The 17321-nt window shown below is 40.6% G+C and overlaps 1 protein-coding gene across 4 annotated transcripts in view; it reads left to right on the top strand.

Annotated features, from left to right (window-relative positions):
• Positions 1-17321, top strand: part of PANK1 (pantothenate kinase 1) — a 104666-nt gene that overhangs the window by 84806 nt on the left and 2539 nt on the right. For all 4 annotated transcript variants that reach the window (XM_064488200.1, XM_031461374.2, XM_064488201.1 and 1 more), the window contains 4 exons: positions 3700-3953; positions 9291-9467; positions 9987-10110; positions 14261-14386. In XM_064488200.1, the coding sequence (XP_064344270.1) occupies positions 3700-3953; positions 9291-9467; positions 9987-10110; positions 14261-14386 (681 nt within the window). The remainder of the gene's footprint in view (positions 1-3699; positions 3954-9290; positions 9468-9986; positions 10111-14260; positions 14387-17321) is intronic.

Below are 17321 nucleotides of genomic sequence, written 5' to 3'. Positions count from 1 at the left end.
TGTTTGGGTGACTTTATCATAGTTTAGTTCGAAAAAAATGGTTTTTCTTTTTACTTTATTTTTTCCCCTACTTCCGTTATTTACAGAGTTTGAGTCTCAGGGCCAGCTTTGGTTTTTTGTTTTTAAGCTGGGGGGGTAGTTTAAACGTAATGATTTAGGAACTGGCAGAACTCATTCTTTCCAAAAGTGCTAAGGAGTTACAAGCAGAGGAGTGCTGGCGTCGGCTGCTGCTGGCTTCTGGGAGCCCCTTGTGTGCACGTCTTCCCAACTCTTGTGTTTAGTGACATCGTGTTAGTAACTTGAAATTGGCCACAATGGGGGTGATTATACCATGGAAATTGGAGCTATAAACCAGGGCTTTTGTGCCCAGAGAGCTGGTTCTTAAACATTTACCAGCACACCTTGGTTACAAGGTTACGTTCACATTAGCTGAAGCTTCATCTGCATGTTGGCTGGATCTGATGTTTCAGATCTATCACCATTTAAGACCCATCATAGAGATCAACATTAGAATGTATGGAAAATTAGGAGGAATTGATTACCTCATAGTAGGAAGTCAGATGTAACCCACAGATGTGTTTTGTCGGCCTTCAACAGTTTTTAAAATTTAAAATTAGCTGCCAGCACTTAAAATTGGGATATTTCAGAAAAAAATCTGGATTTCTGGCTCTTGAGAAATGGAATCATTTGGCCACTCTGAGCCCCCCATTACCACATGGCAACCAGGGGCTGCAGGTGAATTTTAAATGTGAGGATTGTCTTGTGCGTCACAATCCCCATCATTCTGTCACTTTAATAGACTTTATTCTTTTAGAGCAGTTTCAGGTTCACAGCAGAACTGAGCAGAAAATACAGAGTTCCATTCTGTCACTTTAATGTTTAGTCAAGGAACTTACCTTTTTTGTGTTTTCCTACTGTTTCCTGTAGGCATCTGCTTTATCCCAAATTTAAAGAAAGCTAAGCCCAGAGAAAGTTTCTCTGTAGTATGAACATGCTGATCTGTTTTAGGCTTTCCACAAAGTTAATTCAGTTCTACTTAAGACCTCCAGAGTCTTGTTCTGAATTTCAGGTGGCCTGTTAGAAAGCCCCAGAAATGATCTCACTCACTGCTTACACTTGGGAGCCTGTCTTGGGAGCCTGTCCTTTTTCCTGGATGGGGAAGACTTTTGAGGGGGGTCTCTCTCAGTCTCAAGGAAAGTGACTAATATTTCTGTTTCCCAGTTTGAAGATGCATGACCTTAGACTTCAAGCAATAGCCACCCCCTCAGTAAAATGTGTAGAAGAGATATTTGTTTGCTGCTAGGCCTTTATTTGAAAGCGATTTTGAGGGGAAAGGTGAAATCACAGCCTTTCTGTTCAGAGCAAAGCTGTGTGCTTTGTTTATTTGCCTTGACAGGTGTTTCTTTTTCCTGAGCGTCGTTTCAGGATATCCAGCTGGACAAACTGTCTCTCTGTTCCTGTCTGTGATGTTGGTTCTGGGCATTGCTATCAATATTGTTGATGGACCTCTGATTAATTTTTAAGCAGGTTAACTTGTGGTCCCAAGACTGGCTGACGAAATCACCAGTTTTCAGTTTGAGATGATCCAGGTGGTGATAGCTTTCTCCGTTGCACTTAACAAATGTTTAGTAAGCAGTTCCAGTGTGATGCTCAGGGGCACCCAATGAACCAGGAAACAAGCTAGAATGCGCCCCATGTCATGAATGTGGTGGAAGACCTGGGCAGGGCTGAGGAATCCAGGAGGACTGAGAAGATGGCGCTTACACCGCTGTCTCGCTGTAGTGTTTTCGGTCTCCAGATAGTCTTATACTAATAGGACTACCCCCTGAATCTGTGAATAATTACATGCATCTCACCCAAAAGTTTCACTTGGTAAAAAATGAAATGTGTGGAATCATCTATGAGATAGATTTACTTTATCACCAAGTGTGATTTAGAATGATTGTTTCTGTGTATCAAGAACACATCTACCATCTTGCTGGTTAACCCCTTCTCACTAATTCTCTTCTGCAGGTGTAGCTTCAGTGGATTTTGTTGAATGGGAAATTCAGATGAGTGATAAAAAGTCAAGAGTTTTCTTCTAGCTGTTAACTTTTGTAATGAAGGTGATGCCTTTTGGGCAAAATGTCTACGTACAGTAGTTGTGTAGGTGGTTTCCAGATCCCAGAAGCAGTCCTCATTATGAACGAAGACAGGAGGAGAACAGCGGGTCATTGGGAGGCGTTTGCTAGCTGTACCACGTGGGGAGACTGATTTAAGCTCCGTGAGCCTTAACCATACAGTAAGGATAATAGTACCGACTTACAGGGTTTTTGTGAGAATTAAATGATCTGTTACAAGTGCTTGGCCTATAGTAAACAAAAAATACTAGATATTATTTTCTTAAAGAAATTTTTAAAATATTTAAGTTAGACCATATAAGTATCTTTGTTCATTTGGTGATTGTTAGAAATTTTGGTGTGTTTTTTTTGGACCAGCAGTAATATCACTCTTGAGGAACATGGGTTAGACTTTTGAGGATACAAAGTGCCCACTGTTCCCTAAGGCTAGCCCACAGCCCACTTCCTCTTTGCTTTTTTTCCTCCTATGTTTAGGAGAATAGGAGTTTTTATTTCATAGGAGTGTTAAAGGGCACTCTGGAACCATCTCAGGTATTAGTAAAAGAGCCAACATTTTGTGAGTCCTTTGTACATGCCAAGCCCTGCGTAAGCATTTTACATATATTACTATCACATAACCTGCACAACACTATGCCGTGGGTGTTGGCCCCATTTTACAGAGGAGGAAACTGAGACTTGAGAAGTTAAGTAGCTTGCCCCACATCCCTCAGTTAAGCAACTATTAGTGCTAGCATTCAATGCCAGGTCCATCTCCAAAGGCCAGGCCTGGGAAAAGGAGAGCCAGAGATTGTCCCCAACTCCCAGGCTCACTGTGCCTCCCCAGGACCTCATATCCTGCCAGGAAGTGGAAGCTTCTTTCTGCTTTTAGAACATTCGCACTCTCCTCACCCTGTGGTATGCTGTGTTAGTTTCTCATACCTCAAACCTAGTGAATTAAAGCCCCAGAAATTTATTCAGCCATAGTTCTGGAGGCTGGAAGGTAGAAATCTGGGTTTTGCTGGCAGGACCACATGTCCTTCAGGGACCCTTGAGCAGGATCCATGCTTTGCCTCTCCCAGCGTCTGGTGGCTGCTGCCTTCCTTGGCCTGTGGTGTAGTGCTCCAGTCTCTGCCTCCCAAATTCCTGTGGCCTCCTCCTCTGGGTCTATCAGATCTTTCCTGTGTCTCAGAAGGAAACTTGCCAGTGGACTTAGGGGCCCACATGGATCATCCAGGATGCTCTCTTCATCTCAAGATCCTTAATTACATCTGCAAAGACCCTTTTTTCCAAATGAGGTAACCTTCACAGGTTCTGAAAATGAGGCTCCGTGGCTCCGTCTGTCAGGGACAGGCACTCCCCATGCTAGTGGGTGCTTGGCCAGCCGTCAAGCAGGGTCCTGTCCTCTGGCACGCACTGGTCAGGCAGAGGCTGCTTTTCCAGTGGAATGACTGACTGTCAGCAAGACTGCACAACGGGGCAGTGTTCTAAGGACGTGTCCGTCCTTTTCGCGTTAACAACACACAGGAAGTCCAGCTGGAAGCCTGCGGGGCTTCCCCTGAGGTGGTGGCGGCCTCTCTCACAAGGTCTCCTTCTCTTTCAGATTGCTGACCTGCAGCTCCACAAGCTGGATGAACTGGACTGTCTGATTCAGGGCCTGCTTTACGTTGACTCCGTGGGCTTCAACGGCAAGCCGGAATGTTACTATTTTGAGAACCCCACAAATCCCGAATTGTGTCAAAAAAAGCCGTACTGCCTCGATAACCCATACCCTATGTTGCTGGTGAACATGGGCTCAGGTGTCAGCATCCTAGCCGTGTACTCCAAGGACAACTATAAAAGAGTTACAGGGACCAGGTAAACGTGGTTTCCACTAGGAGAAACTCTTTCTGCTTAAACCCAGGCCTCTTGCTTGAAGACCAGTTTATCAAGAGGTTATTTACATTGAATACATTTGTAAAAGAAAGGTCTTACCCTCCTCGGCCAAACAAAAAGGATTTATTGGATATGTTACACAGGGTGACTTATGTAAAGGTTAATAAAACACAGCCCTCGCTCTTGCTGGAAACTGGTCAGACTGAGGGAATAAGGGTCCCACATACCAGAAGTTTCCCCAAAGGCAGTGCCTGCTAAGCGCCAGGCGAGTGGCAGGGACCAAAAGCACAGCAGAATCCAGGGGGAAGGATGCTGGGGATGGTCAGAGAGGGCTTCAGAGGAAACCTTCTTTTGGAACTACCTGGGTGCCTAGTCCAGGGAAAATTGCTTGAAATAATGTCATTGCAGTCAGTGAGCTAAACTGGATTTACACAGAGTGTTTTTTACCCTCAGGTAAATGCTCCAGCTGCAAACTGGAGTAGTCGGCACTCCTCACAGAGAATCTGAGAGTGTAGTGAACAGGAAAACAGCCCCGCGACACAGCTGGGCAGAGTGCCTTGTTTCTTAGCATACACACCCCAAGGGCACGTGGGCTCAGCTTCCAGGGTCAGAAGGACCCAGGGTCAGAAGTCTTTGAGAAGTCCTAGTGGAAACAAAATTAGGTAGGTTTTCCTTACTTGTAAGAGGATTTGCTATGTATGAATTGTTTCTTCAACTTCTTGGACCACGGAAGCATTTTTGGAGGAACAACTTAAGAAACTAGTGTTTTGTGGCAGGTGCTTTGGGACATGATATTGAAACCGTTGTTTTGGATAGATGGAGATAATCGTGTGACTTCTCTGGGCCTCTGGACCCTTGTCCGTGCCATGAATGAGTTGTTTCTTAGTTTCTGCAGCTTTCCCAGCACTGACATTCTGCCGTACTGCTCACCCCTTAGGGGGAGAGCACTGCTTTTCTTCCGTATTAACATGGCTTGTGAAGGGGCTACATAGATCAGTGGTTCACTGCCAGGGAGGGGAAAGTTGAGCCCCTCCAGGGGATGTTTAGCAATGCCTGGAGACATTTTTTGGTGGTTCCAACTGGAGGAGGGGTGACACTGGCATCTAGTGACCAGAGGTTGGGGATACTGCTAAATATCCTCCATTGCATAGGCCAGCCCCACCAAAAAAGTATTGAGCCCCGAATGCTAATAGTAGTGATGTTCAGAAACCCTGGCACACACATTCTGACTGGTCCTGCTCATGTCCAGAACATAGGCTTTGGTGTCTAAGTTAATTGCCACTGGACAATACGTTCCCACCGAGAAAACAGAACTAAGCTCACTTGCTCACAGAAGAGTCACAGCTAGCCCCAGGGCCCCATCAGGACTGTTGGAAGTATCAGAGACAAACGAAGATTTCAGCTGAGCTGGTTTAACATTGAGAGTGATCTCCTGAGAAAGGTATAATTTTTAAGAAACTACAAACTTCCTCCCAAAAGGAGTAATTGTGTTGGTAGAGCTAGCCCCAGGGTAACAACAAGGTAAACATTCCCCACAATTAGAGACAGTTATAACTTTGTTGATGAACACGTAACAAATTCATGAATTATATCACAGTTAGATTCTCTTGAACTTGGAGATTCCAAGGATCTGGGTCATCGTCTGCTAATGAGCCAGCTGTGGTGTTTGGCTTCTGTTACAGATGCAGTAATGCCTATAAATTGCAGTTACTGGTAAACACCTGTTACTAACCAGTGCTTTGCAATCATCAATAAATCCTGTCTGGATGTCCAAGCTCTCTTATAAGCTCTCTTTAAGCAGTAGTTTTGGAAATGTGCTACAGGAGACCGAAGGTTCATAGAGAGCCTTTTCCAGGACTGCCACAGTTCAGGGAGGTGAATGAAACATCAAATCTGTGGGCCCCAGACCCTCCTTGTCCAACCAGAATTGTTCTACCAAAGGTTTTTTTTTTTTTTTTTTAATCCAAGTTAGAAAACCACAGATCTAAACTACAGGCACACCTCAGCGATATTGCAGGTTTGGTTCCAGACCACCACAATGAAGTGAATGTCACAATAAAGTGAATTACACAGATTTTTTGGTTTCCCGGTGCATATAACATTTGTGTTTACACTGTACTGTAGTCTATTAAGTGTGCAATAGCATTACATCTTTAAAAAAAAAAAGTACCATTAAAAAGATACATTATTGCCAAAAAATGCTGTCATCTGAGCCTTCAGGGAATGAATCTTTTTTTGCAACAGTTAACATCAAAGATCACAGAGCACCATAACAATTATAATAACAACTAAAAAGTTCGAAATATTGCAAGAATTGCCAAAATGTGACACTGAGACACAAAGTGAGCAAATGCTGTTGGAAAAAGGCACTATAGACTTGGGGATACACAAACCTCCAATTTATAAAAAATGCAACATCGGAGAAGTGTGATAAAGTGAAGCGCAGTAAAATGAGGTGTGCCTGTATTTTGGTCAGCAGTGAACATCAGTGTGTGGAACATACTTTGGGAGACTCTGCTTTAAGCAAACAGCTTAAGCTTTAAGTTTTGCTGCTCCTATTGTGAACCGACAGGTATAACTAGGTTTTTGGTATTCACCTAGACCCTCTATTCCCAATATAAGAACTTTTATTTTTAGGAAGCCACATCATTACAGGATATCAGTTTTCTTCTCTTCTCTGAATTTTTAAAATTATTATTCTTATTTTTTATTGAAGTGTAGTCAATTTACAATGGTAGTTTCAGGTGTACAGCAAAGTGATTCAGTTGTACATATACATACATATATATATTTTTCAGTTTCTTTTCCATTACAGCTCATTACAAGAAATTGAATATGTTCCCTGTGCCATACAGTAGGATCAGTTTTCTTTTAAACATATGATTTTGTATGGTTCGATTCAGTGTTATATGTAATTTTATCACATCCTAATTAGTAGCAACATTTTTTCCTACTGACAGCTCCAATTTTATTATAGAAGTCAATGAAAAAAGCAGGACTTAACAGCTGACGCTGTTAGCATGTGTAATCTATTGAAAGAGGAATGTAAAGAAGTTTAAAACTTCAATGAAATGAGCAGTGCAGCTTATTTCATTCTTTTGGAATCTGTTTTAAGGGCATGAGCATTCAGGAATTGAAGATTTTCTTGTACTTCTCCCTAAAATTCCTCACTACAAGGTTGCTGGGCTTTTTCTTTTTTTTAAAGTAATGATGTTTTGGACCCTGATTTGGTGAGGGTCTTGCTGTGTGTCTGCTGAAACAAACAGATGTATCTGATTGTGAGTGAGAGAGTCACTAGATGAAATAATGGTTAGCAGGTTGAGGATGTTAATAAAGTGCTCTTCTGCGACTGTTCATTCTTTCCTCCTCTCTGCAGTGTCCCAGCTGTGCCCGTGCATGCCCGCTTTCCCCATTCAGCTCCGATTCTGTGTCTGGAGTCACCTGTCATTTTCCAGTCATACAAAGCCCCTGTCCTTTTTCACTCATACCAACCCATCAGATGATGAGTTGCCTTCTTTCTAAGTCCGCCAGTGTCTTCAGGTGTCTATTTTTGGAGTTGGTTGTTGAACACCTCGATAAATACAAACACCTGAGGTTCAAAGAAGGGTTATTCATGTGGATGAGAGATAGAAGCTAGAAAGATGAGCAAAAATTTTTAAAAAATATACAGAGGGAAAACAAGACAGACTCAGATGACACTCAAACCAAGAAGTGTTCCCGTTAAAACCACTAGCTTTGTAGGGTCGACTGAAAACAACAATGTATCAAGACCCGCCATGTTAAAAGTAAATGAAGGCAAACTTTCTTAAAGGAAATCCAGAATTTCTCCTGTGACTGAGCTGTTAAGGTAGTAATGCCAACAGAGCTCTTTTAGTCCTCATGGTACTGCACCTACAATTTGGATAGCTGTGACTGGTGGTGCCTAGCTACCTAATTTTCCACGAGAACCCATCATTTCAATCAAGAATCACTATTAAGAAATATTACAGTTACTGCTTTAGATGTGATTTAAATAACTGTGTCTAGCTAGAATCTGGTACCTTCTTGTTACCGGTTATTGACAGTAAATAGAGTTTTCCCTAGATTTCTTTTTTCAAATTTAAGTTTTAAAAATAACCTCAATCTTAACTTGAATTTTCTCTTAGAATTAAAAGCCAGTACCCAAATACATGGAATTCCCAGGGCTAGCAGCTCTTGGGGCTTCAGAACAAACTGGTGTGCATTTACCCTTCTGCATGGTACAGAGAGTAAGACCCATCAGTGCTCTTTTTCGTGCCAGGAGTTCACTGGTGACAGCTTTGTTCTGATTCTGCTTTTCTTCCTCTCCGGTAACTTTGGTGTTAACAGACAATTGAGTTCACTTTCAGCTATCATCTTTGGTTTCTAATTTTGTCTTAAAAGACTGTTTTCAAGGAATTTCCCCGCAAACAGCTGAAAGCTTTTAAAACTTAGTTTCAGCATTGGAACCATTTTAAGATTTTTTTTTTAACTATTTTTTGACTATTGAGTGGTAAGTAAAATACTGATAACCTTTTCTAGAGTTTACTAGAAAAATTCCAATATGAGACCCATCAGTGGTTTTCTTTTTTGAAACTTCTGAGGTGCTTAACTGAGATTATTTCTGCCAGATAAGCAAGGTCAAGTGAAAGACACAGCTTTTGGGTTGGCTGCTTCTGGCGGAGCCCCAGTTCAGTTTTGTCATCACAGAATTTGGCTTTATAGATGTGGACTACGCTTCACGTATACAGTTTCTTTTTCTAAATGTTTGATTTAGCTACATTTGTATATATGTATATATATATTTTAATAATAGTCATTTCTCTGGTTATTTGCTGCTTTCAGAACCCCCAAATAAGGGAGATAGGTCATGATTTGACCCCTTTTTTTTTAATAATTTTCTTTTTAAATGGAAGTACTGGGGATTGAACACAGGACCTCATGCATGCTAAGCATGCGCTCCACCACTGAGCTATTAATCACCACCCCCTGGGCCCCATTTTATAGATGGAAAGTTCGCATGAGGCACTTAGGTAAATAGCTAGTTGAAGGTCTCACAACAGAAAGCAGTGAGAGTCTTTCCCTGGTTTTATTCTTCAATTTCAGGGCAAATTTTCCTTGATGTTTCTTTTAGTCTCTGCCCTCTTTTTTTTTTAAATCCAGTCTACCCTAAAGCTCTTTTTCACCCAGCACTTAAACTCAAGTGCCCCTTTGTTTTTCTCCTGTTTTTATTAACCCATATTCATGGTCTTGATGTAGTTGGGGATTTGGATGGGCATCTCTTAAAGTAAAACTTAAAAATAAACCTTATTGTTCCTTCAGTCTTGGAGGTGGAACATTCCTAGGCCTATGTTGCTTGCTGACTGGTTGTGAGACCTTTGAAGAAGCTCTGGAAATGGCAGCTAAAGGCGACAGCACCAATGTTGATAAGCTGGTGAAGGACATTTACGGAGGAGACTATGAGCGATTTGGCCTTCAAGGATCTGCGGTAGCATCAAGGTAGAGACTGAGTAGCTAGGAGCAGTAGTGATTAAAGACAAGGCAACCTCTCCACCCCTGCTGTTCATTTAGTTTTTTTGGTTTTTTTTTTTTTTTTTTTTTTAATGCCAACCCACCAGCCTGGTGCAAGGATCTATGGTATTGGAGCTCAGACTTGATCTCCTGCCCTTGATGAAGCACTGAGATGTTTAATTCTTGATGCTTGTGCTTAAAATAAGGCAGCTTTGAAAGAAGGTTCTGGAAAACTGCAACAGTTTCCCCCGTTCCATTCTTGTCCAGATATCTAGAGGCATTTAAATTTTTTTTTCCCCATTAATAGCCATGCTACTTTGTTCCTATTAAGAAAAGGGCAGCCAACCATTCATATCATAAGCCTGTCTGCTTGTAAACCATGGTAGCCAAGTCAGGTCACTTGAGCGTGATCAGAGTTGCTCATAAAGCTCTCCGCAGTACTTTGGTGGAAGCATGGGGCCTGCCTGAGGACGATTTTGAACACTCTCGCTAATATTTCCAACATAGCTTTGGCAACATGATGAGTAAGGAAAAGCGAGATTCCATCAGCAAGGAAGACCTCGCCCGAGCCACCCTGGTCACCATCACCAACAACATCGGTTCCATTGCTCGGATGTGTGCATTGAATGAGGTAAGGCCTTAACCAGGGAAAGCCGTGTATCATTCATAAACATCGTCTTTGGCAGTGCAGTCACTGTTGACCCTCACAAAACTCCGGATCCTTGGGAAACCCGCCCTCCAATGGAGTCACACCTTGTAGCATGTGAAGGGTGTGTGTTGGGGGAGTGAGAGGAGTATGTGTTTACCTTTTAAGTAGGCACTGGATGAGAACAAAACCATCTAACCATGGAAGCATGGTAAAAATTGCCATCTATGCCGGAGCCTCTCCAGCCTCATGGACACGCACTTATTGAAGTGCCTCCTGCCCAATAGTTGCAGGTAAACGATTCCACTTGCGATATTTGATTTTTCTCTCTGCTTTCAGCTTCTTTACAGTGTTGCCTTGTGGCATGGAGTTCAAGCAGCATTGTACAGGGCTATCAAAGCACAGAGAGCTTGCTGCAGCCGAGGCCAGCCAGGCAGAGCCCCAGGCACGAGAAGGGGCGGAGCTGGTGACAGACAAAGCTTTGGTAACAGGTTTTAAAACATTGCAGAATTCCTTTGGAAAGAATAGAACCCTTTTCTGAAATACGAGACAAGTCAAGTAGACCAGATCTCACTGAGCTGTGTTAGGAAGACAAGAAAGAGGAGTCGGAGCAAGGAATAGATCATAGGAGAAGTATTAAAGAGTCATCGGTAATAATGCTCCAGTAATAGTTTTAAAATACAAATTTTAATAGAAATATGACATACATATAAAAGAGGGTTCAAATCACAAGTGTACAGCCTGATGAATTTTCACTCGCACACACACACCTGTGTAGCCACCACTCAGATCAAGAAGCAACATTACAGGTCCTGCAGAAGCCCTTTCCAGCCCCCTTTCTGGTTGCATAGTGGCGTGTTAAACAAGGTCTGAGGCAGTCTTTACCGTAGGTGGATGACAGCCCTGCCTTTGAACGCTGGCTGGGGTTACAAGAGAGACACCCTCCTTTCACAATACTGAACAGAATCTGTCACTGGCCCATGGATCAGGGTCATACTTTTTGTAAGTCCCCGTTTCAGCTGGAGTTTAAACACGAGGCCGGCATTTGGGTGAAAGAATGTATTCCAGAGACATGCCATCTCAAAGTCCACTGTGGTCATGAGACCCATTTTAACAGAGCATTTGTTTTTTGACTTTAACCTCTAAAGAGTTTTTCCAAGTAGCCAAACAAACCCTAAGACCAGCACGTGTGTAGTTGGCTGTACTCGTGGACTCTCACAGGTCACTTGAATGTGCTGCCTCCTGCCCCACAGAGCAATAGATGCCCTTTCCCCTGCTTTCCACAGAGCCTGAGGAAGCCAGCAGGTCTTTTTACAGGTGTCGTAATCACTTTAGGGAGAGGGCAACTGATTTTATTTTTCACTTTTTATTTCAATTTCAATGCCATTTATTGTTGGAGTATAGCAAAAATGGCTGTTTGAAAGTGTAGCCAGGTTACATGCTTGTCGGAGGAACTATTTTAGTTTCTGTGGCGTTGAATGAGTGAGAGGAATCACGGATCGCCCGGGGCAAGGGCTCGGTTAGCTGGCATCGTGCCAGCGCAGGCTCCCCGTGGCCGCACGAGCAGCTGGCAGTGTCACGCTCCCCCGTGAGACGTGACATAGGTTCTTCAGCCATTGCTTTGCTCCCTGGGGTCGCTGATTGGAGAAGCTTTGATTCCAGCCATAGAGAGACACCACATTTCCTGAATCTAAAATCTTTTTCTGTCATTATTGGAATGCTATGAAATGCTTCTCCATCAACTTAGAAATAACTTTGTTGTTCCTTTTTTTGAATAGAAAGTACAAACGCATAATACAGAGCCCTGAAGACACCAGAAGGAGGGTCTGCAGAGGAGTCACCATTTCCACCTGCTCCCTCAATTTTAACCTCACTAGAGGCAGCCATTGTTTTTAGGTTTTTTGTTTTGTTTTGTTTTCACTCTACATTGCTTGCAAGATAGGATAAACGTATCCTTCCAAAGGTAGCAAACTCCATATAAATTCTTTTTCTAAACAACAGGTTTTTTGGGGTTTTTTTTTAATTTTTGTTTTTCATTGAAGTGTTGTCAGTTTACAATGTCTAAACAAGAGTTTTACTGAGATAGAATCACATGTCCAACAGTTCACGCTCTACATACTATTTTACATCTTGCTTTGCTTGTTTGTTTATCAACTTTTTGTTAGGAAATTGGTGAACATACATCATGGAGAGAGAAGCGTATAAAGAATCCCCATGTAACCATCAGCCCTGACCCAGCAGTTAGCAAGACTGATCAATTTCCTACTGATATAGAGCATTATCTAGACTTCCGCTATTATTTAAAATCTGTAGTATATTTTATATATATATATATACATAGTGTGTGTGTATATATATATATATATATAGTCTGTGTATATATATATTTGGAAAACATTTCATATCATTTCATGTACATCTGGGTATATCTATAGGATATATTCCTAGAATGGAAATTGCTGAGGCAAAGGATATGCTGATTGTACTTTGGCATAAATCCCCTCCACAGAGATGGGTCTAATTTATATTCCCACCAGCAAAGTGTACAAGTTTCCCTCAGATAGCTGTCAAACTTTTTGATCTGTTTCAATTTCATAGGTAAGAAATGCTACCTAGTTTTAATTTGTATCTGTCTTCTTATAAGTGGGGCTGAGCATTTTCCATCTATTTAATAGCCATCAGCACTTCCCCTTTTGTGCGTGTGTGAACTATCCATACTGTTCACCCATTTTTTTTCTATTAGATTGTTGGTCTTTTTCCCTATTGATTTGTAGGTAACTAATCCATCCTATTGATAGGTACTGAAAATATTTTTTATGCTTATTGCTTTCCATTTGGATTTGTTCATGGTGATGTTTTTCCCCCTGAATAAATACTTGATTTTTGAAGTAAATATAGCAGTCTTTTTTTAATGGATTCTGAGTGTTAATATGTTTTCTTCAACATTATTTTTAAAAGGAAGTCTTTCATGTTTACTTCTAGTCTCTCTTTCCTTTTTTTTTTTAACATTTATATCTTTGACCCACCTGGAATTTATTTAAAATGAGGAATATCCACTAGCTTTTAATGCCATTTCTATTTCTTCTGACCTTCCACCAGAGAAGTGCAGGACTGAGGCTTTGAACAAGACATATCTCAGATGCCCTTGTTTTGAGGGAAAAGGTGAAACTCCTTATTTTAATTAAATTCCTCTTTAATCTGTTTCTTCTTTTGAGTATTCCCTGCCCCTTCTTAGTCTGGGCAGTTTGTGGCTACAGTTGTTATTTGTGGAAGCTTATTAAAACTACCTCCCACCCTTCTACCCCTGGAAAATGTTCACAGTGGTTAATGATGCATTGTTAAAACTTGAGACAGTTAAAGGGCAATGTTCCCAGACCCTGATTACTCTTGATAGACTGAACAAAAAATAATGCCAGCTTCTAAGACTCTCCTCCCTTTGATATGAGTGACCATAGCAACTGGCTCTGTGAGTGAGTGCATGGTGAGCAGCCTCTGTGTGATTGACCAGCTGAGCTCAGTGTGACGTGTGTGTTCAGAATGCATATCTGTATCCATGACAACAAAAATTGAAATACATTCTTCATTATCGTATTATAACCCACATTTTGACCTAACAGGATAGTTCACCATGTATCCTAAAGGTAGAGACTGGGTATTGTTTCTTTTTTGGTTTCCCAGTGATTAGCACAGAGCAACCTGACCAAACTCGTTAGCTAAATAACCCATACCTTAGCCATTTTATTTATGAGTTGTAAATAATACTGTTTTATAGATGGAAGTTTGGGGGATTGCACAAGCAAATTTAGCTGAACTTGAACTCCAGTTGCAAGTTTACATATGAATGTTGAGAGCTTAATTTCTTGTCAGACCTAAGGCAACCTAACATATTACCTGTAAATAAGCCCAGTGTCAGTCTCTGCCTCACCCAAGCAGAGTCTCACCCTTGTGTTCTTGTGGAACGCACTGTGAGGTTTGTTTGGCTTCATCTTGGAAATCCTGAAATAATTCCACTTAAAAAAAGAAATTCACTCTGTAAGATCCTGGAGTACAATGATGTACAAAACATTGGGTCGTTGCTAAATGCTGTTTTTATGCCATGATTCAATTGTTTCCCTTTTCTCTTATTTTTTTCCAGAATATTGACAGAGTTGTGTTTGTTGGGAATTTTCTCAGAATCAATATGGTCTCCATGAAGCTGCTAGCATATGCCATGGATTTTTGGTCCAAAGGACAGCTAAAAGCTCTGTTTTTGGAACATGAGGTAGGTTGAGCTCACATGGACTTAATTTTCCTACATGGAAGTTTTTTGGGTTGTCTACGGGTTGGGCAGATGCCTTCATTTGCATTTATGCAAAAGGTAAGGAAGAACAATATATAAAATGGAAACTGTCTTATCCAACAGTCAGGAGTAGTCGTTGGTTAATTTTTTTTTAAATCAGTTAAAATAGATAATCATTAAAAAATATCTCCCTACTTTCACCATTCTGTTTTAATACAAAATGTATAAATGTTCATTCATTCACCAATTTTTTGATGTAAGACCAAGGCCTATTTTTGAGCAAGGGTTCTGCCAGTCAGAGCTTGTAACTGTCCCCTGCTCCCCCATAATGCACAAGTATTAGGTACCTTCTTTGTTTTCTTGTTTGTTTCTTAAAAGTGGATCAAGAAATTAAAGATACTTATGAATCAGTTCAGTTGCAGAATCCTAGATTTTCTTCCCCCCAATCTTTCATATGCAGTGTGCACCTAAATAGACGGCAGTGGTTTGTGATTACCTTTTCCAAGCTTTGTTTCATTTTTTCCCCCAATTTTATTGAGATATAGTTGACGTACAACATTGTATAAGTTTAAGGTACACAATATAATGATTTGATACATGCATATATATTGTAAAATGATTATCATAATAAGTTTAGTTATCATCCACCACCACATACTGTTACAAAGATTTATTTCTCCTTGTGATGAAAACTGTTAAGATTTACTCTCCTAGCAACTTTCACTATTGTTAACTACCATTTTCATCTTCTTCAAGAATTCAACTGGATTTTCACAGAAGTGACCATTCATTTTGTCCTCTTTGTATTGGTTTAGGTGGCATATAATTAAATCAGATGGATTACATTAATAAAACTGTCATAAACAAATTTGAGGAGAAACACAGCTGACTCTTGGCAAGTAAACAACCCAGCTGGTGAGAATCGACTTGCTTGGGCTACTAAGGGTAGGCCAGTGGCCTTGAGAGGCTGGTGTGCCTAAATGTGAGCCAGCCTTCCTAAAGAGAACTAGGGAGCTCGCCTAATTCAGAGAGTCCCTTATATCCAGTGTCTACATTAATACAAATTGGAGGTTTTCTAAGAGTGAGTGAGGGGTCCTCCTCTCTTCCCACCTCCTCTATCCCCCTTTAAAATTAATTCTATAAAACGATGTGACTGACAAGGGCTTAATTTCCAGAATATACAAATAGCTCATACAACTCAATAACAAAAAAACAAACAACCCAATCAATAAATGGGTGGAAGACCTAAACAAACATTTCTCCACTGAAGACAATGAAGACATTCTCCAAAGAAGGCCAATAGGCACATGAGAAAATGCTCAGTATCACTAACTGTTAGAAAAATGCAAATCAAAACTACAATGAGGTATCACCTCACACCAGTCAGAATGGCCATCATTAAAAAGTCTGCAAATAATAAATGCTGGAGAGGCTGTGGAGAAAAGGGGACCCTCCTACACTGCTGGTGGAAATGTAGTTTGGTGCAACCATTATGGAAGACAGTATGGAGATTCTGTAAAAAATTAAAAATAGACTTACCCTGTGATCTAGTAATCCCACTCCTGGGCATGTATCTAGAGGGAAGTAAGCCAGAAAGAGAAAGAAACATACCATATGATATCATTTATATGTGGGATCTTTAAAAAATGACACAAACGAACTTATTTACCAAACAGAAACAGACTCACAGACATAGGAAACAAACTTCTGGTTTACCAGCAGGGAAAAGGGGAGGGTGGGTGGAGGGATCAATTGGAAGTTTGGGATTTGCAGATACTACTTTACATGCAATAGATAAACAGCAAGGTCCTACTGTACAGCACAGGGAACTACATTCAATACCTTATAATACCTTACAATGAAAAAGAATATGAAAAGAAATATGTGTGTGTATATATGTACAACTGAATCACTATGCTGTACACCAGAAATTAACACAATGTTGTAAACCGATTATACTTCAATAAAAATTTTTTTAAATAAAAATAAATAAAATCAATGCTATAGAGAGTAGTAACTGTTTATCACAGGAGGTACTTAATGCCTTGGGTGTATTGCAGCAGACAGAACATTGGGAAAACTAGTATCATAAATTTCAAATGTAATGAATAACTACTGTGGCATTTTTCTCATCTCCAAACTGAATTATTCATTTGAAAAGTTGCCAATGCATTTATAAGTTATTTAGAGCTCTCTAAACTTATTTCTTGTTTTTATCAAAGCACATAAAACAATAGGAAGTTAAATACTAAATAGTTTTAAAGCTCAGTGATAGAAATTAATACAAAAGAAAGTTTTTGGTTTTGTTTTTTTAAGCAGGCCAAGGTACGAAGTGCTGTAATGTTTTCGTAGGGGGTAAGGGCAACAGAGTCTCAGAATTTTCACCCCCCTCCCCCAACCAGAGCAGCTCCCTTTTTATCTGCTTATTTATCGATTTTCCTTGTAAGATTTTGTTGGAAAAAAAAAACAATTAAAATGAAAAAAGAAACCACTCTTCTGGTCCATCTAGTGCTGCCAGATGTAGCGATTCAAAATACACGACAGTTATTCTACCTGACATTTATCTGTGTTTTATTTGGCAACCCTAAGTTTAGAGCTTCTTGGACTAAGGCAGAAAACAAATCCTGGAAGCCATCAGGGATTAAAAGCTATCTACAAGGGCACCCAGGTAGTTAATTGATGGTAAGATATGGGATGAAATCCAATGTTTGAGGGAAACCCAGTTCTCTGGGTACAAATGCATATCACTTTGTACAAGCTAAGGTCTCTGGATAATGGCTTTGGTTTGTATCATAACTCAGTCTCTGTGGCCAATGACAGTGGAGCATTTTTATATCTCCTTTTAATATTTCTCAGAGAATTATTGGCATTCATAGGTTCACTCTGGCTCAGGCAGGTCGTACTGGAGGATATTATG

Source organism: Camelus dromedarius, chromosome 8 (assembly GCF_036321535.1).
Source record: "Camelus dromedarius isolate mCamDro1 chromosome 8, mCamDro1.pat, whole genome shotgun sequence".
NCBI lineage: Eukaryota > Metazoa > Chordata > Mammalia > Artiodactyla > Camelidae > Camelus > Camelus dromedarius.
Note: the sequence above shows the minus strand (reverse complement) of the source record. Positions and strands in the feature narration are given on the sequence as shown.